At 37.0% G+C, this 20,122-nt stretch overlaps 1 protein-coding gene across 1 annotated transcript in view; it reads left to right on the top strand.

Moving 5' to 3' along the window:
• AKAP6 (A-kinase anchoring protein 6) overlaps positions 1-20,122 on the top strand; it is a 227,249-nt gene that overhangs the window by 142,347 nt on the left and 64,780 nt on the right. Inside the window, exons 7-8 of the mRNA XM_035902044.1 lie at positions 3,242-3,390; positions 9,158-9,278. Coding sequence (XP_035757937.1) covers positions 3,242-3,390; positions 9,158-9,278 — 270 coding nt within the window. The remainder of the gene's footprint in view (positions 1-3,241; positions 3,391-9,157; positions 9,279-20,122) is intronic.

Genomic DNA, 20,122 nt, shown 5'->3' with positions numbered 1-20,122 from the left:
AAGGTAAAGCAAGTAGCTTTTCTATATTTGATTACCAATTAATAAAGTCGCTACTTTATTCTGCCAGAATACTGCAAAACTAGTCCTTCATTATCACTAAAGATTTTAAGTTGAAAACAAACTGCAGTAGATTCATTGCATATCTGTACTGTGTACTGTTTTCTAGATTGCGCCTTGTGGTGTTAATTCAGCTTCTGCAGAATGTAGGTTTTTGAGACTTAAACTGATCAATACCTACTCGAGGTCTTCAAAGCCTCTTTGGATTTGCAGTTGATATCAGTAGAACAGGGACAAAAAAATTGCTTAAGTACAACAGTGAGATAGATGAATTCATACAGAAAAGAAATCGGAGAGATCCATCTGAAACTCTACAGTGCCTGAGTTTGAGTTACTGTACGTATTCGCAATAGTTGAAGACAGAAATTGGGTTTAAAAACAAAAATAGTTGATTTATAGAGGGATCATATTCTGAGGCACAAGAACTAGGACACAATTGCTTGTATTCAGGATTCATAGAGTATGATGTTGATGGAGTTCATAATCCTCAGTACAAGAGGGCCTTATAGCTGTGAGGAGGAGAGTGGATTCTCATTCATCCCTCTCCATATATTTATTTACCCCTTCCATCCTGTTTTTTCTTTCCCCCACTATTCTATTTCATCCTCCTTTTTCTTCTCCCATTTTCCATATACATTAATGATTTGCCTGTTTACAAATATTTTTGCAACTGAACAGAGAATGAAAGATGTGTGAAAAGTTGCTTTCTTTATTTTTCCCATTTGTTATTTCAAAATATAGAGGAAATTATAGGGAGGGAAATTAGAAAATGCCAAAAAAAATTTGTATATCAAATATTGGGATAGTTGTGCTATCTGAGAAATAGCATGTGCTTGTGTAGTTTGGACCTGAGTTTTAATTCATATATGTGAGATTCCAGAGTTTAAGCTACATGTGAATTCCCTCCTTTTGGAGTACCGGGGCGGGGTGGAGAGGAGAGGGCTTTGTACATAATTTCAACAATAGCCAAAAAAAAAAAAAACCCAAAATGAAAAAAAAAAATCTAAAACCCCACCCAATACCCATAGGAAAAAAGCAAGAATTACTTATCTTGATTTCCAAACCCATCCTGAAAATCAGGGAAATTATTTGCTTAAAGTTTTCCACAAGATTTCACCTCTAGGCTTAAAACAATCACAGATTTAATTGATAAGGTAATTGTTTTAGAAAGTTACTGGTCACTCACAACAGGGCTTTAGACTGAAAGTGTCAGACAACCATAACTGAAATAAAAATATCCAGTGAATAACAGCTTTCTAGTAAAAATAAATGAAAAGAACAAATCCATAGCCTTTTGTGGACAATACAAAATACTCAGCTGGAAGATTATCCTTACTGGTTAAAAAATCCTTCCAGAAAAAGAAATTTGATCCAGAACCACTGTATACTATGGAAGGGGATTGCTTATCAAGGAAAATGAACTTGGGGGTGGAAAGGGAAGGTGATGATCTTTGGGAAGGTGATGACATTTGTTTATTTGCTGCTTTTGTTCATTTCCGAGTTATACAGACAGCAGTTTTAAATACAGTTTCTGAAAGAGCATGTTTTATAGCTGTCTCAAACCTTAACATTTTACTCTAACTGGAGAGTCCCAACTGGTTAGTCCTGTATTCAGGTAATGTTTCTTTATTGGTAACCCTGTGTGGTTTCATGTTCCACTATTCCAGACTAGGTATGAAAGCCTTGTATTTCATTTATGTACACACTAAAAGACCTGCATGGTTTACTTGGAATTTTTTTCTTCTATTTCCTTGCTAGTATTTTTGTTGTTTGGTGGGGGTTTTTTAATTTCTCAAAAACATATTGGGGTTTACTGCCAAACATAACAAATCTCACTGTAATAAGCAACTGAGAGAAATCTGTAAATGTTTGAAAGAGAAATTTTAAAAGGAAATGGAATTTCCAAATCAGCTACATTTTTACTCACCAAAAAGTGCACCAAGGCAAGGCATAAGCAAATACACATAACTCTTATTACCACAAGCTTATAAAGGCATTCCAGCCTTCCTTCAGACTTTGCCTACTGATATTCTTCAGCACCTATTTGCCTTCACCTGCCTGTATTTTTCCTAGATTTTGCAGATTTCTCCTCTCTAGCCCTTTCACTGTTTTCTCCTTACAGCTGCCATTGCTCCACAGATTGGTAACTCTGTCCTGCTGTCAGCAGCCAAGCAAACTCTTCACTTCCCTGCCTCCCACAGCAGAAAATGCAAGAGTCCTTATACAAAATTTCCTCCATGCTTGCTACACTTACTTGCCACAGCACCAAATAGTTAAGCAGCTGTTCTCCTCCTAATGGAAATAAGAGTATGTAGTTACACAGAAGTAGCAGGTTTTGAAGCATTATCAGAATTTGAAATGCATTTTTCTTTTGGTGCAGCATATTAAAAGAAAACAATAGCATATTGGTCCCAAAGTGCTTTTGAACTTACTCTACCCTCTCGTCTTTGTCCTGTTCCTAGGGGCAAGTGTGGCAAACAGCAGGTTTCATCCTTTTGTCATCTGGTTCTCTGAGCCCCGGAATCAAACTCATCACCACAGCTGCAATAAATAAAGTGTCTATTCAATAAGTTATGATGCCAAATATTATTCAACATTCTTCTGGCCAGGCACAGGGTCTCATGGAAAACAGCACATCTCACTACCTTTTTCCTTGCAATTAAAATTGCTGACTAATCACTGGATGCCAGATATGGGAAAGCAGAATGGGAATAATGTCAATATGCTTGGTTTTGTTTACACTTACTATTTAAAAGAAAAATACCTATAGCAACATGTCTTTCAGTAATTACAAAGCACAGGCAATGTGTTAACAATGTCAGTCTTGAAGCCTGTAAGAAACGTAATTTTAAGTATCTACCTGTTCTGTCACAGTGCATGATTTCTAATATCTTTTTCACATTTTTACGCATTTGATTGGATATACATCTCATGGAATATATAGCACATTGTCTGATAGCAACCTAAATAGTTCAGTTCTAGCATTTGGGAATACACTGTCCTTTTCTCTGACTTATCGGTTCAGCCCTTTTTAGTGTCATGCAAGAGGACAAATGATGGTGTGACTCATTTGGTTAAAATTGTTGCAGTCCAAAAGTATTTGTTTTAAATGCATTCTTTCTGATTTTTTTTTTAAAAAAAAAGTTCTGTTGTGTTTTTTTTTCTCTTTGTTTTCTTTTTCTAGGCTGAGGTTCAGCTATGCTATCTGGAAGCACAAAGAGATGCTGTTGAACAGATGTCCTTAAAGCTGTACAGCGAGCAGTACAACAGTAGTAGCAAGCGAAAGGAAGAGTTTGCTGATATGTCAAAAGTTCACACAGTGGGAAGTAATGGGTAGGGAACTATTCTTTTTGTTGTTTTATTCTCACTGATCTGTATTTTTTTTTACATGATATACTTTTTCTTACTTCTAGTTAACCAGGATTTTTCAACCTAGGCCAAGAAGCAGGGGAAAACTCTCTCTCTCTGTTTTCTTCCATATATGAATACAAAAAATAATGGGTTCTGGATAATTTATCCAAATCATGATTTGTTCATAGGACTACCTAACATTATCTAATAGCAATCCATTATTTCAATTTTAAAAATTGTAACATGTCCTTTTGCTTCAGGCTCTTCTCCTCCAATGGCTTCATATCTTTTGATTTCTTAGCATCTTCCAAGAAAGCATCTTTATAATGTATTAATATCTCTGCAAGACAATCCTCTATAATCATTTTTCTACTAGTGACTGGGAAATACAAATGTGAAGCCATTCACTTATAATTCACCAGTTCAAACATCCCAGTTTTGTACCACTAGAAAGCTTTCATTTCAACTGTTTTCCCTTGACTTGGTCTTCTTATTTGTATTTGTATATATAAAAGCACTCTTTCTTAATAGTTTGAGCAAAGAATCTTGGACAAATTAATCACTGGACTATGCTACAATGAAATCTTGCTGCCCCTCCCTTTTTCACAACCAAGAAAGCTTGTAATGGTGGTTTAAGACTTTTTCTTGAAGGTCTTTTGAAAACCATATCTTCCAACTGCTAGCTCCCCTAAATGAATATAAGAACATACCTGAGAATTCATAATAGTTTGAGGCAAAAGCAGTTCAAAGGAGCCAACTAGTGCTCTTTGTTCGGGTACACCCTCACCCTCATAGAAGTTTTGTTGTAACCAGTGAACACAGTAGAACTTTTGTCTGCAGTTTCCTATGCAAAGGAAGTCATTGCCCAAGGTGTTCATGAATCCATTATCTCCAGAACTTCCTTTTCCAATTGATAACTCAATGTTGAGGTCTTGGAAACACAGTTTTATTAAATTACCAACTGTAAAGATAAATGAGCCTTGTAAACATCCCCTCTTATTATACAGAAAGATGACTGTTTTAGAAAAGTTGATGTGGGCTAATTATGTAGGATTACTGAGATCTTGATTACATATGCAGAAATCTGTCAGATTCTCAAACACGGCAGTGCAGCTAGTGCCAACCATAAAAATAATTTGTTCAGAATTGGTGTGTATATGTATATAAATGTGCACTGGGGGCTACATGTTCAATAACAGCTTCTAATTTTGCAGCCACAGTTGAATGTGAGCAAGATTTGAGGTTGGAAATTTGTGTGGGATGTAAGACAGTAGACATCAACAAACATTTGATATTATGGAGGATAGGGGATATAAAGCTTTAAGCCTCATGGAAAAATCCAGTTTGTAACTCTGCATACCATATGTAAAGCTCTTAAATGCACTTGCTTGGACTTGTAATTACATGCTTATTATTGGGAATGGTAATCTACCTTTTCTGTGCTCTGGCCACCTTTCTGGGCCCTTATGGCCAGCCCAGCCTTTAGAGGCTCAACAGTGGCTTAAGGGGCCAAAGGACTGGAGGGACACAAATACAATACCATGTATTCAGTCATTATAGTAACTAGGGTGGGCTGAATTCAGATGGAAAACTTCCAGTTGAACCAGTCTGAGGTATTGTATTGAATACACAATGGAAATGCCTTTCAGCTATTTGAAAATACAGTTGATAAAACATTTCCCTACTGCATAAAAACTGTGGAAAAAAAAAGCTGTGGACATGAATTCCATAGTAGGATGACCTAGCTAGAGACTGAGATCCCTGCAGAGAAGGGGCCATTCGCACAACTGGGAAAATTAGGGTATCTATCCCTTGGCTGTTGTGCAAGTTTGACCTAGAAGAAAGAAGAGTATCTACAGGGAGAACAAAAGTTATTGTAGATGAAGAATTGGTCATATACTGGGGGGAAAGATTTGGGAGGTGATTTTGCGTAGGAAACAGCTAAGCTGAGATAGGTAGTATCTGCAGAACAGGGTGATGCTAGTGGGTGTGTAAAGAACAGCAGATTTCCTGCAGAACAGGCGGTCTTGTTACAACAGCGATAGAGAGAGTGTATGTGTATCTGCATGGAAATGGCTAAAGTGACAATGAAAGAGAAGAGAATGAATACCCACTGCAGGAGAACACCAGCTAGCCAGGCAGAAGGAGGTAACCAAGAGTAGTTGAGAGCAGCTGCACAATGTTATAGCAAATCTGGCTGGAAACATTGCATCCCCTCAAAACCGGGGAAGAGTTTGTACAGGTACTATTGGGAGATATGGATACTATGTTTACAGCACCATAGCACAACATGAAGGCCAGATACTGGGATCCTGTCATCACCTAGAGTTGGGCCTTCATGGATGAGGTTTTGAGATAAATGCATTAGAGGGGGCTTCAAGTATGCACAGAATATAAGGCAATTTTAAAGCTGTTAAGGTCAGAACTTTCATTTCACCTATATCCTCACAATAAAAATATATGTATGGAAAGGAGTTCCAAAAAATAAAGATGCAGAAACTTGGAAGAAATTTTTGTCTGGCTGAATTTTTTTGGTAGGCATACCAGTGTGTTTACAGTACTTTTAAATACCATGTGAGTTATGCCATCAAAGAAATAATACAAACTGGAAGTGTGTGTTAAACATGGGGAAAAAGGCTGATGGAAATAGCTTCACATTCCTTTTTATTTATTAATGCCACAGACGAACTGGTTTTCTCATGAGAAAGGTGCTCATGAATTTTCATTCAAAATAATAAATTGATGTCCACATTTTAAGAAATATGTTTAGGGTTCAAGGGATTAGACGTGCAACTCTGCATATCTGATTCCCTGTTTACCAAAATAAAATATACTTAATGTCATTTTAGCTATTATGTAGCTAATGGTTTTAGCTTATTAGCCAACAAACCTATATTAAGGAAGCTGTAGTTACCTGCCCGTTAACTAGTATTATAGCATTCTTGTTGGCAATGTTTGGGTACTTTTAATTGAGGACTATTTTTTTGCAATAAACAGATGACCTAATTTAGTCTTTTTTTAAGGATTGGTGGATTTGGATAATCAACCAAAATTAGATCTTTTCTATAGTTCTTGCATCTGTAACAGTATCTTGCATCAGTATTTCAGAAGTTACGCTTTCCCTGGTTCTGCCTGTGGCAATATGAAGAAAAGATCTGCTAAGCCTAGAAAAAATAGATTCTGAATAAGAAAGGACTATTCAATATACCACAAAAATACTGAGAGGTGCATTTTAATCTTAACCTGTCACTGATCCTACAATTGCTGGATTTCCTGAATATATTTTTTGCGGCTTAGTAACTTACGTCCTTTTCCAAATAGTAATTTAATAGTAATCAGTAGATCCACCCATTTAGTTGTGAAGCATTCATTTTAAAAAGAAAGCTTTTTGCTTCTTTTTTAATATCAGAGTTATTTTAGAACTATTAAAAATATTACAATCAAATTTAAAAAAAAATTTTTTTACTTTGTAGGCTGACTTCACTACGTTCAGGCTCAGGCAAATAACTGCCATAGGCAATTTGCTTAAAAATGCTCCAGATGACTTTATTTTACAGCAGAAAACCAAAAAAGAAAATAGGCACAGTGTGTAATCTCGGGGGGGGGGGAAGATCCCCTTTACATCTTGCATCCCACCCAGGGCTTTTTCTCGTGAATCCTGTTTCGCTCACTCTTTGTTTTGGGTTAAGTTCCTGCTTAGAACTTTAGCTAGAAATCAAAACATTCGGCTGTTTCCTAGTGCTTGACTAGGTTTTATAAAGGTCAGGGAAAAGTGCTTCTGTGTGTATTTAAAGGATCAATTCATGTTACTACATCCGTAAATGGACCCATTTGGACTGTAACTAAGATGTGGTTCTGTAGACGCAAAGCAGGTGTTTGGATCCAGCATATCTTCTGCCTGTTATAGTAAAATCCCAGTCCAGTGCCTGGCACAGTTGCCAAAGGCATCCCATTCTGGCAGCAGCAGGTCATGGACATTGGATGTAGGCTTTGTTTCCCGTCATCTTCATATCTTAATTTAGATTTTTTACTGGTACGAACCGTCCAAGTCCAACTGAATCTGTACCACTTTATATGAGATGAAATCTTGCCTCTTATGCTATAAAACATATGTTTTAATAACTGTCTGTCAGTTTTATGACTTTGGCTAATATTTGGATAAGATGGAAGGGAAAAAAAGGAGCAGTAGATACTGAAGATACAGAATGGTTATACTGCTTTCTGAGGAAGGGATAAAGATTCAGTATGACAGCAAATATACCATTCAAAATGGAGTTTAGTTTTATTTTAGTTTCAAAATGATATCTGAGTCAAATACCTCCTGAAACAGGAGCAAAGCCCTGAACTCCAAATGAAACTATTATATTTCAACAATAGTAACTTGCCCTTTTATGCTTGCTCTTCTTTATAACAGCATCATTGCTTACCTTCTCAGGGCAGCAGGCAATTTTAAGCAAGTGCACCTCATAAATTATTGAGGAAAAGTGTACTAAATACAGTGGATTAAACTAGAGAGTTACTTCAGAAGCAGGAATCAACACTTGTGCATTCTACAAGACTCCCTTTGTTGTCAGCTCCTTGAAAATAATACCGCAGAAGGCAAATGCTTTCTTCTGGCTTGCTTGCTTTCTCGCAGAAAGACAATTCTACTTGTCACAACTTTATCTATAAGCTTTCACAATTACCATGCATATGGTACTCTAGTTAATAACAACCGAAACTGCGATAGTATTAATAACATTAAAAACACGTTTAGTTTATTGTTTCTCTGTTGAAATACTGCTAATTTTTTTAATGGGGTTGCTAACAAAGTTGTTAATAACTGGAGAAATTAGCTTTAGTGGAACACACGCTATTGTTTGATCAATATGGGGGGTTTTGATATTACTGACAAGGCTTTTGTCAGTCCCAATTTTGCAGGTTTGAAGATCCCTTTTCAAGGGCTATCTTTCTGACGAATGTGCAGTTTTTTAGCGTGTACCTTCTGTCTTGTATCACAGTGTTTTAGAAGAATCTATGCTTTACTTATTCACTAGGCTTTCAATAGAGAATCACATTAATCCTTTTAAGCTCCTTATTCTAATGATTTATTTTGTTGAAAACCGTAGTGATCCTCCTTTGAATTTTAATGATTGCTGGCTATTCAAGGATTCATTGTTTTGACTTCCTGTCCTTACCTTTGTTTCTTACATGTCTGTAGGGAACACCTGTCTAATACTGTATCTGGCCTTAGTTCTCACTGGCTTACCATATTCACTCAAGCCTATCTTAAGGCGTTAAGTTGAAATGCTAGCTACTCATCCATGAAAATAAATGTAGGATATTTACAGAGATAGGCAGATAGACAGCAGAGGGACGGCTGAATGGATTGAGTCATTTTTCGATGAAAATAATATTTTTATACGAATTATATCAATATGATTGTTGCAAAGTTTGCTCAATGTAAAGCCAGTGCTTTAAAAACCTTTAAACAACAACATCAAGGGGGGGATTTCTGTTTAAAAATTTTTGAAGCAAATGCAGTATGCCAACAGTTGTCAGGATTTGGTATCAGCCGCTGAATTTAGGTCATGGCACTGGCTTAAATTGGATTTCAGTTTTCATTTTCATCCACTCTGTATAAATACAGAATGTCTCTTTAGAAATATAACTAGGAACATCATGAGTTTTCAAGAATATATTATTCTAATACAAGATTTTAACAACTACACAGTATTTATGCATAATACATTTTGTTCCTTATCTACAGCCTTTTGGACTTTGATTCAGAATACCAGGAGCTCTGGGATTGGCTGATTGACATGGAATCCATTGTGATGGACAGCCATGACCTGATGATGTCAGAGGAGCAGCAGCAGCATCTTTACAAGGTTAGCACTACCGTTACTGCCTTTACCTAGCTATAGAAGATCTGATTAGCTTGACAAGTCTTTCTCTCACAGGATATCGCTGCGTTCATTGTATGTATCATGGTGTCTATTAGAATTCCCTTCCCTGTCCCCAACCTCATTTCCATCCCCTGCGCGCTGACAGGCTGCACCGACATCATAATTGCAAGAAAGTTCCCTTTATCACATTCTATTTGGTGTAATTCTATAGAAGGACAAAGATTTGTCTTCAAGATGAATAGAAATAAATGAAACTGCATTAATAAATAGACTGAAACAAAATGAAGGAAAAAAATGAAATGGTAGCATTTAACAAAATGTGTTTTGATTGGAGCTTTCAGCTGGATTTTTATCCACCTTTCAGACCTCTTCTGGGAAGCAAGAAATCTGCCTTGATTTTGGTTTGCTGCTACTAGGATACAGGACTCTTCCAATTTAATTTTTATTAGTTATACATAAAGCAGACATTGTCATGTTAAGTCATCACACTTGCTCATGATTTCAGCAAAATGGTTTTGAACTTGCGTATTGATTATAGGGTCTTCATCTAACATATATATATGTGTTAGATACACACACATGGCTTCTCTTATTTCTCATAGCAGTCTTAGCCCAGAAGCTTTATCGCTTCTTTTAGACAGACAGTACTTTTAAGAAGTTCCCCAAAATGTGTGATTTGATCCTAAAATTGATTCAGGCTTCACTGTGTGTCTGGGAAGCTGCAGTCTACAGGTCTGAGGGGTGGTGGGGGAAAGAAAGGAGGGGCTTTCGACAGAAATATCAGGCTGCAGTAAATCTTCCTCATTTAGGCAATTTTTATTGGAGTAATTCTGACAGTTGTCATCCTTGAATTGCTTTGAGCATATGGCATATTTCAAAGAGCAGATTGTGAATCATAAAAAATAAAATTAATAACTAACCACAGAATCAGCAACAGTATAATGACAAGAAACAACTACCCTCTAGCTTTTTTTTATTTCTTATAGAATAAATGGTACATTCAAGGTCAAATAGAAGTTGTTTTCTTTCTTTTATGATTGCATGATTTGATAATTTCTTAAATATAATTTATTTTTTCTTGCTTTGGCATCCTAATTTCTTGCTGGTCTTCTTGCATTTTATTCTTTCTAATTTTAGTCCTTTTATTTAAAATACACAGTAAGAAACGGTTGTCACATAAGTTAAAATATGTTTATAAATGGAAATATGGTTCAGGTCCAAACTGTTTTAGGCTGCAAGTGCATTTAATTCAGTGGCCTCTCTTTCTTGCTTTGACAATCACTTCTTATTTTTGCCAATGTCTTTTTCCTAACTTTCTAAATACTAAGTCAGGCTTAATCATACGTTAACAGTCCTGGTCTTGGCTAGGGTCAGAAATAAAAAATGTCAGAAATGGGTTAAAAGTTTCTTGTGAATCTAAAATAAGATGTTTTGGTAGTGCCTGTCCATATAAAACCAGATTGTACCATGCCTAATCTAACCACTATTTTTATTCCTATACTAAAAAAAAAAACACCAAAAACCAAACCATAAATTTTGAGGAAACAATCCTTCCATCAATATGAAAAGGATCAAAGCTTAAAACCAGATTGTACCATGCCTAATCTAACCACTAGTTTAGTCCTATACTAAAAAAAAAAAAAAACCAAAAACCAAACCATAAATATTGAGGAAACAATCCTTCTATCAATATGAAAAGGATCAAAGCTTGGGCAGGCAGACTGAGTATTTTAGGTGCTATTTAGGACACTTCCTTCTCCAATATCCAAATGTAATCGTTAAGAATAATTACAGATGGTAAGGCTGGTATAATAATGCATGGTGAGAAGAATAAAAGAAGGCAATAATTTAAGTATTAGTTTGCAGTACAGTATGGTAGCAAAATGAGGAATATTGTATATTCATAATGGGAAGTAATAATCTCTTAATATTATGAAATTCTATATTATGGTAGGCATGACACTTCCAAAAGCAGACAGTTTGTGCTAGAGAGAGTAGCTGAGTCCATAGTCTGTGCAGCACACAGCACTGCTTCCGAAGTACGGGCAGCTTGTTTGCTCTGCAGATTCCGCAGGGGGGGCATCTGCTAATTAATAGAGCCCCCAGCTCAAAAGTACCTATCTGGGCACCACAAAACCACTTGAAGAAGGGCAGAAACAGACTGCCCTCCTGCGGTGAGTACTCTCTGCATAGACCTCTCTAGTGAAAGCACCAAGCAAATTGGAGGAAAGACTTAACTAGAAATGTGGAGTTTGGTTAAGAGATGACTAAGGAGTGTCCATAAAGCAGGAGGAGCATTTGCAGGTAATGTAAAAAGCTTGAGTGCATAGCATTCAGATCTATTAGCCTTTCGAAAAAAAAATAAAAAAACCCACCAACCACCTCCCGAAGAAGTGTTGAAAGCCCCATAATTTCAGACATTTAAAAGTAGACAAAAGAAAACATTAGCAAATGTAATTGAGGGAACAATTCTGCACTAGCAGAGATCAGATAAATCACTAGGTCTTTATCATCCTTGATTTCAGAGCTCATGTTTCTTGTTAACAAAAAATCATGCCCTCAAAACCAGTATTAATATTTTTATAACACTAGCCTAGGAAAACCTCTCTTCTAATGAATAGCGACACCCTTTTTATTTGGAGGCTCTTAGAGTCAGGAGGCAGGGGCAGGAGCACTGCCTACACTTCACGGTGAACACAGCCATCCTGGTCTGTCGGGCAAGAAATCTGTAAAGAGAAATTCAGGCAGCTATTCTTATCAGAATTCCTCAATGATGGGGGGGTGTTATGAAAACACAGATCTTGCTTCAGTCAGTCTTTATCAGCTACAGCTTCAGATGTGAACCTGCTAATTGCACTCTCTGTGTTTTGGTGGGATTCTCCTAAACCCACAGATCTCTCTCCTCAGTTATTGAGCTGACGAGTAATTGCACCTCTGAGCCAGCTCAGCACGCCGCCTCTGCCAGGGAACCTGCTGTGGTATCACTGTTACCAACAGTAAGCTTTGCCCCTAAGGAGTCCATGAATGGGAAGGAGCAATGATAAAACAGGTAAATCGGAAGGGAAAAGCATACATTAGAGCAGCATAACGTAATATATAAATGCTAAAACTGCGTATGGGAAAATAAAATGTATTTTCATGGTTAGAATATTTTCCCAGTACAGATTTAAGTCAACTCTCAGCTTAATTTTGTTTTGTAATATTCCAGGAGCTTCATAGTTTTTTATTAGGATCCTTATTATCTCTCTTTAACTAGGTTTTAGTTTACCCTTAATATAATAGGAGCAGCACAGCCATAGTTTTTTTTTAACTCTAAATATGTATGTAAGGCTTCCTCTAGATTTCCTAGATTTTAGTGCAGAGATTTACAAACAGAGGAAACTGTTTTTCTCACTGTGCTCCCCCTTAGCCCTAAATGATTTCAGCTTTACAGTCTTAAACAAGCTAGTGATTTTGAAAATCAACTAGTGTTTGATAAAATGGTAGACACGGAATGAATTGCTGACAGATTATTTGTCCTCTAATGCTTTATCTATTAGCTAAGAAAAAATTAAAAGGAGCGTTTCCATGTTTTTGGGCTCTCGCTTCTTTGTACTGCTGTAATAGCTCAGTTTAATGCCAAATGTATCATGTTTATTTCATTTTAATCTACTGCATGTGAGCCTGATCTCATAAGCTCTAAGTACACAGAACTTGCATTGACTTCAGCTGTATTCAGATGCCGTTACTGGAGGATCAAACCCAAAGAATTTAAACTCTGCTAATTAGCCCTTTAGTGGGAACTTGAGTAATTCCGTACCTTGAATGTTCAAAAATGAAGCAAATCAGTATTTACTGGAACTGTGGAGATTAGAAATGAGTATACCAGGCAGAAAAGTTAATGATAATTCTTTTCATTTTCCTCAGAAGATTAATTGCAAAACTTAATTGTGTTAGATTAAAACCCCATTTAAATAAGTACAGTATGATTGTTAAAATTGTTAGTATGTTCAGAATAAAATTAACTAAACATTTTTAAATATCAAATACAAGAAATGATATTTTTCTGTCCTATTACAAGTAATGTATGGTGGATTTAATACAAACTGCACAAGCCGTAAGTCTTGCACTAGCGAGTCTTCAGCAACGGTGGGCATGACAGATGGAGAAAGAGCCTCATGTAGCAGAGCAAAGATTTTGAAAACATCTCGTTGTCACGGCTTTCGAACAGGTTAACCGCTAAACTCTTTCACCAAAGGGAAGCGGTTCACTCTATTAAATAACAAGAAAACGCACATCAAAAGCTGAGCCATACATGAAACCAAGAAAACCTCTAAATCCACCAGAACAATCGCCTAAAGGGTTTAGCAAAAGGCCCCAAGTTTCTGCTAGAAAAATATCACATTACTGGTGACAAAAAGCCTTATCATGTTTTCCTGTCTTTAATTGCTTTAGAAGGCAAAATACCTATGCATGAAAAAAAAAAAAAAAAAAAGTTGAGGGGGAAAAAAAAATCTCTCCCAGGAGTTTTTGTTTCCCTCCTGGAAGCTCTCCCTCCTCGGGAGGTGCAGTTCGCTTTCTCCTCTGGGTGCGCTGCTGCTCCATCGTGCCTTTCGCTTGGGCTCAGCGCAGTGGCCCTGAGTGGATCAAACAAACCGTGGTGAAAGTTTCCCTCATTTGCATCACTTCTAGACAGCCCTGTCGTACTCTTTGCTGACAGGAAATCACTGTCTTTGTCACCTTTTTTCAGTGATCTTTTGGCAGAGATTGGCCATGTGACCAGGATTAATCACAACAACAGTTCTGGCTCAGAACTCAATGACATGTTTTCCTCAGCACTTCAATAATGGTGTAGAGGAGTCAGTAGGAAATGAGTACATTAATTTCAGAGTGAAAAGATAATTAACACTTAAGGACTAGTGCTATAACCTATGGAGCTATTATTCAAATTAAAACTAATTTATTACAAACTTGTGAAAAAAAAAAAAAAAAACCACACCAAAATCCAAAACCCGTCCTTTAATGCAACTGTTAAAATAATCTTACAAGAACGCCCGAGTTTAAAAAGAAGCACAAACTATATTTAACGCAGTAATATAAATACATAAAAACTTAAACATTTGAAACTGGAGGCTGAAGTATGTAGAGTGCTTACTTAGATGATCTGAATAGGATACTGGCAAACAAAAGCAGCAGTGTGCTCCTAGAATGCTGTGCTTCAAGGAGTTTCCTTGGCAACAGAAATGCAGTTCCAAAAGTAGACAGAACTTTCCTCAGAAAACATACTATTAATAACAACCTTCCGGAACAACTTGGAACAATTTGACTACTTGGCAATAATAATGCCAAGTGTTCTGCAAATTAATCTAACACATCACAGTTATATGTTTCTCTTGCCCATAATTCTCCTGAACTCGAGGACTGAGTTCTCTGCTGTTAGAGGATACAAATGTGCAAAGCGGTTCCAAATGCTGCGCAAAAAGAGAGAGGGCTCAAATAGCAGCAGCCTATAAGGATCAATTAATGTGCTTCGTATCATTTTAACTTGTAAAACAGATTAGTTTAATTGGATTACTTTGTTCCATTTAAAACGAGTCCTGTGTACCTACTGAAGCCACATTGTAGTTCAGTCTTTATTTCAAGCAGGTTTTCCATATAAAGAAAACTTATTAAAAGATTAACAGCCTGTAGAGTGATATATTTGGACAATATGCTTAGGGGATTGGTTATGAACTAGAAAACGTGAAGATTTTTGCTCCTACACTGCCTGTTCTGCACGGTCCGGGATGCCTTCGGTCTGTCTGGGAATCTGTCAGTGCCTGCACAAAGCTGCTAAAACAGTCGGTGGGAGATGACGATGATCATCACTTTGGAGGAAGCTCTCAGCACACTGCAGGATTGAGCCCCTTGTAGGTAGTAACTACAAATCTGCTATGCATGCGGTATTTTTGGATATGTCATCATTTCTGTATGAGCCAAGAGAATAAACTTATTTCGGGTTTGCCTTGCCAATAGGAATCATTAGAATTCCACTAAAGGCCATAAGTTTACCAGACAGGAAAGGTAGGCTGGGCTACTACCTTGACTTTTCCTGAATTCTTAGATCTAAAGGTTAAAAGTAATCAATATCTCATTGTGCAGCCTGATAATAAGTAATAACCATGATGTTAAAATCTAAATGATTGCAGATAGCACTTAGGTGTGTTGACCCATTCGGGAGGGCTTTTTAATTGCAATTAGAATAGTCATTATAGTTTGCTAATAAACTTTTAGGCTACCTTGCAAAAATCACCACCTTTTTGAAATATGACTTTAAGGCTATTAGCAAATTATGTCCCAAAGTGAAAGCTTTCATTTTATCCAACAAAGCATATGTAACACTTTAAAAAAAAAAAAAAAAAAAGAAAGATTATTGCACTAAATAATATCAATGGAAATATTCATTAGCAATAGTAAATTACAGCACTTACTTGCAACTACGTACATGGATTGATACACGCCTCAATGCAAGTTATTCTTTGCCTTTGACATTGTAGTATGCTTTTAGCTGTCATGTATAGTAAAATGATCTAAGTTTTGCAGAAAACTGATTTCAGTTGCTGTTCTTCATGAAGTTCAGTAATTTCCATGTGCTAGGCTGGGTTTTTTTCCCCCAACAGATAAAGAACCTCTATGACTTACCACACTAGGTAGGAAAATCAACTGTTTTGTATGAGAGGTCTCAAAAATGCCTGATACCCCAAACAGCAGTAAAAATCTGACTGCTATTAGAACACCAGCTAAGTGAGTTCAGGACCTGACACAGCAAAGTTTGCAGTCTCTTATTGCAGGGGGTGATGAAATTGGTTAACTTTTTCTACCCAAGCATTTTCACTTCAGTTGCACTGGAGAACAGAGTGAAAACTCCTTTGTGACACATACTATAACAACCAGCTCGTTTTTCAGTCGTCTGTATGTTTAACTTTGTAATATGATTAAATTCCTTGCTACTTCTGGCAAATTTTATATTTTAAAAAGCAGAAAAGAAAATTGTTGTTGGCAAAAAGTCTTACTTAAAGCAGATAAATGTTAAGTTTTCACGTCTTATATAATTACAACAGGAAAACACTGATTGCCATCTCTACAGAATTACAAATTAAATCTAGAGAATGGATAAAGAAAGAATATGAAAGATATTTTTGCATTTTCTTGGTTGCTTCCATAATATATTTCAAATGTAAACATATTTTAAAGGCAGTGTTGTCATTTCTGTGGAGCAGACTCCCTGTATTTCCGCAAGAAGTGCCTTCATGCATTTCACAAGAGTAAGTGGGTTTCTCCCATTTCTTCCCTGCATGACATTCAAGATGAACTTCACATTGTAGCAAAGCAGTATTTACTGAGCTTGTAGCAAAAGCCAGCACAGCTTTTGGGAGATTAAAGCAGTGTGTCTAGAATGAAAGAGGCATTCGACTTCAAACAAAAGTAAATGTGTACCACATAGCTGTCATCACCATTCCTTACTACAGCTGCAAAACGTAGACAATTTACAGTCATCACGTCAAGCGTCTTAGTCAACTCCACATGCTCTGTCTTTGTGCCCTTGCTGGTATAAAATGGTAGGATAAGGTCCCAAGCAGTGAGACCTTACAGCACTGTCAGATATTCAGCACTGAAGCAACGGTCTGGCACGCTCAGCTGTGGTGGTTTGAGTGCATACATCCGGCAGTGAATTACCCAAAGCCATTTTCTGTTCATCAAGCATTTTTAGTTAGTGAAAAATGGAAATGGCACCTTAATTCACCCCAAAGGATGATGAAAATTACAACCTTTGTTGCTTTCTAGGTGCTAGGGGACTGCTTAGTGTCCAAACAAGGTAGAAAGGGCTCAAGATTAGTCTCAGATATACTAAATTATTCACATTCTCTGAAGAGCAAGAATAGCTGAAAGATAGCAGCACTCTGGCCTAGTCATTGGGCCAAGAGTCCCTAAGAAAAGGTGTTATCCTTGTGCTGTTAGATGTGCAGTCAAACACCTGGGACAACAATACAGGTGCTGCAAAGTTCTTCAATGCCCTGAACTGAGTAAAGAGGCCTTAAGAGGCTCCAGAACGTAGGCATGTTCTGATTTGCATTATTCTTAGTGCAACCTTTCCAAACTTGATCCATTCGTCTAAAGGAATTTACGTTATCTGTATTTTCTTGTCCACTGACACACTGGATCACATGCAGACCACATGGAAGCAGCACAGAGTCCTAGGAGCTGCCCACTCTGAGGCTAGTATTGAATGTAGTATGGCAGATTTTATGAAAGTTCATATGAATCAGCTGAGTAAAAACCTCCTATGAAGTGATTTGTGAATTTGCACTCACAGTTCACTCATAAAGTCTTACAGACAATGATGCCAAATAAGATTGATCAGCCCTCTATAAAAAGAAAGAAATTCAAAGAAGCCAGGACTGGTTTCTCCTTATCACACGGCATCTCAGAACACTTAGGCTAATATTTCTTTGCCTTTGCTCTGGGTTGAGAAACCTTTAAGATCTTACACAACGACTATATAACATAGAAATGGTTCCGTCAGCTCAGAGCATACAGTGTCCTATGCGGTTCTCCAGATATTTTATTGCATAAGGTTGTCCGGTAATCCCGCACCTACATAACCTTGCAGAAGCTGTGGCATCGGCATCCTGCCCCAAGGAGTCCCACAGGTTTAGCCCCACACTGAGATGACCCACCCATGCGCGTCTCTGCTCTAAAGCTTCCTGCCGATGGTCTCACCTGATGCCCCATAGTACTTTTGTTGGAAGACGCAGCAAATAATATATCAAAGTAAGATAAAATTAGGAGTGTTAATAACACAGTGACAACAAAATTTTGAAGTTGTGTGTGGACATGGCAGGGGGGTAGCAGCTTGGTGGATTAGGCTTTCTTAGAGGGCTGCAGATAAAAAAAATCACTAGCAAAAATATACGGGGCAATACTATTACCCTATTCCTCAAGTTGGTTGCCAATTTTTAATTCACTTTCCATTTTTTCACCTCATACTCCAGGAGAAAATATATTTTTTTCTAAACTCACAGGAAATATGTGCTTTATCCGTGATGTTTTGCTTCATAAACATAATACAGGAAATACTGTTTTCTTTCCCAATTACTCCTCATCAGTATACCTCATAAATAATTGATGCTGTAATGTTTCTTTTAAAAAATAAACAAAAAACAAATGACCACAGAAAACCTTTTTAGCAGGTTTTCTATATGAAGCCCAAATTCACTAAATCTCAATAAACTTGCAGTGGCAATACATTCAATGCCTACATATCTAAATTATAAAAAATAAGCTGCAGTAAAGTATACCAGTTTATAATCTCCTGAATTTTTATTTGTATATATACTTTGTTTGTATTTTGTATAAATATATATGATATATTATATTTATATATTGAAAATATGTAAAGTATCAATATAAAATCTTGATATAAAATATTTATTTGTATATATTTGTAACCTTTTTACATACTTAAGGTTAGGTAATGTTTTTACATTGTGTGTATACATTTTTAATGCATTGTACTAAAAATAGCCACAGCATTTTGTGCCAACTTCTCCTTCTAACAAGGTAGAATAAGTGATCACTGTAATTTCATTTGTAGTTGTCGCAGTTGCGGTTGCATCAGGTCCAAGGGGGTCCTAGGGTAGGCTCCTGCCAACTCCTGTGGCCGGTGAGAAATGCCTGTGGTTCTTCTTAACTTCTTGTGGGTTCTTAACTTCTTGATATTTTAGCATTGCAGAAAACATGGTTGCTATAGTATTCCATGAGCTGTAAATGTTAATGTTGGCTCTATGGAGAGATGCTTTTGGGAGAAGAGAGTGGTTGTACCCTTCACATCCCGTTGTTGCAGAATGACAGGTGCCGTTACTGGTGTGCAGGACCTATTCCAGCTGTGTCACAGAGCAGACAAGCACCATGCTGCCACAGCTGCAGGGAAGGCTATGGAGAGGTTGACGTTTCCCCAGTGACACACTGGGAGAAGCGATCATCTTTGAAGACTAATTTAGACTGCTAAGGGAGCTAAGTAGACCAGCTTCTGTCATGAGGAGGTTCCTCTAATGGGTGATTCGGAGCAGAAGCTTGAGTTAAGCACTCTGAAATAGTTTCAAAAGAAACCTTTTCTCTCTTCTCTCTCTCCCCACTGATTGTATAAAGAGGTTATGAAGATCAGCCTCACTTGGCATTACCTCTCACTGACTCTCAGTTATCATGAAAAGAGGGGGTTTTAGTACCATTGTGTCATGTCTATGCAATATTCCAGTTTGAAACCCTGCTGTGATGCATCCAGATTTTGATAGACATTGCACTGGAGTTTGATCATCTCTGCTTTACCAATTGATTTTTCTTAGAAATTGGAGATGATAGATACAGAATTGCTGTTAGAGTTTTTCAGGTGGTAACTTTCTAAAGATGAACATTTGCCTTTTTGAGTGATGTATTGAGTCTGACATAGATGTTTTTTGCTGGCCTTCATTACGAAGGACAATGTGTCTGCTGTGCAGGTGGAAGAACAATAATTCCCAAGATCTCTTAGTGTGTTATCACGTGTGGAGAGATCAAATAAACACCATCAGAGCTGAGAAGTAGATAGTCATGTGATCCTACTTTCTTGTCTCAAAAATTTAATCTTGGTTGTTTTGTTTTTTCAGTAAGCGTATGTAATTTATAGTCAGGGTTCATTTTTCTTCAGCGAGTCAAATGCCTCATAGTGTGAATATGGAAGATTTTTGCCTTTTTTCCCCCAGGTCCCAGGGGAAAAAAAAAAAAGAAAAACTTTCTTTCTGAAAATATTTAGTTTCCTTATTATTTCAGCT

Source organism: Egretta garzetta, unplaced genomic scaffold (genome assembly GCF_000687185.1).
Source record: "Egretta garzetta isolate BGI_Z169 unplaced genomic scaffold, ASM68718v1 scaffold79, whole genome shotgun sequence".
Lineage (NCBI taxonomy): Eukaryota > Metazoa > Chordata > Aves > Pelecaniformes > Ardeidae > Egretta > Egretta garzetta.
The sequence above is the reverse complement of the archived record's forward strand: the minus strand, read 5'-3'. Positions and strand labels throughout refer to the sequence as shown.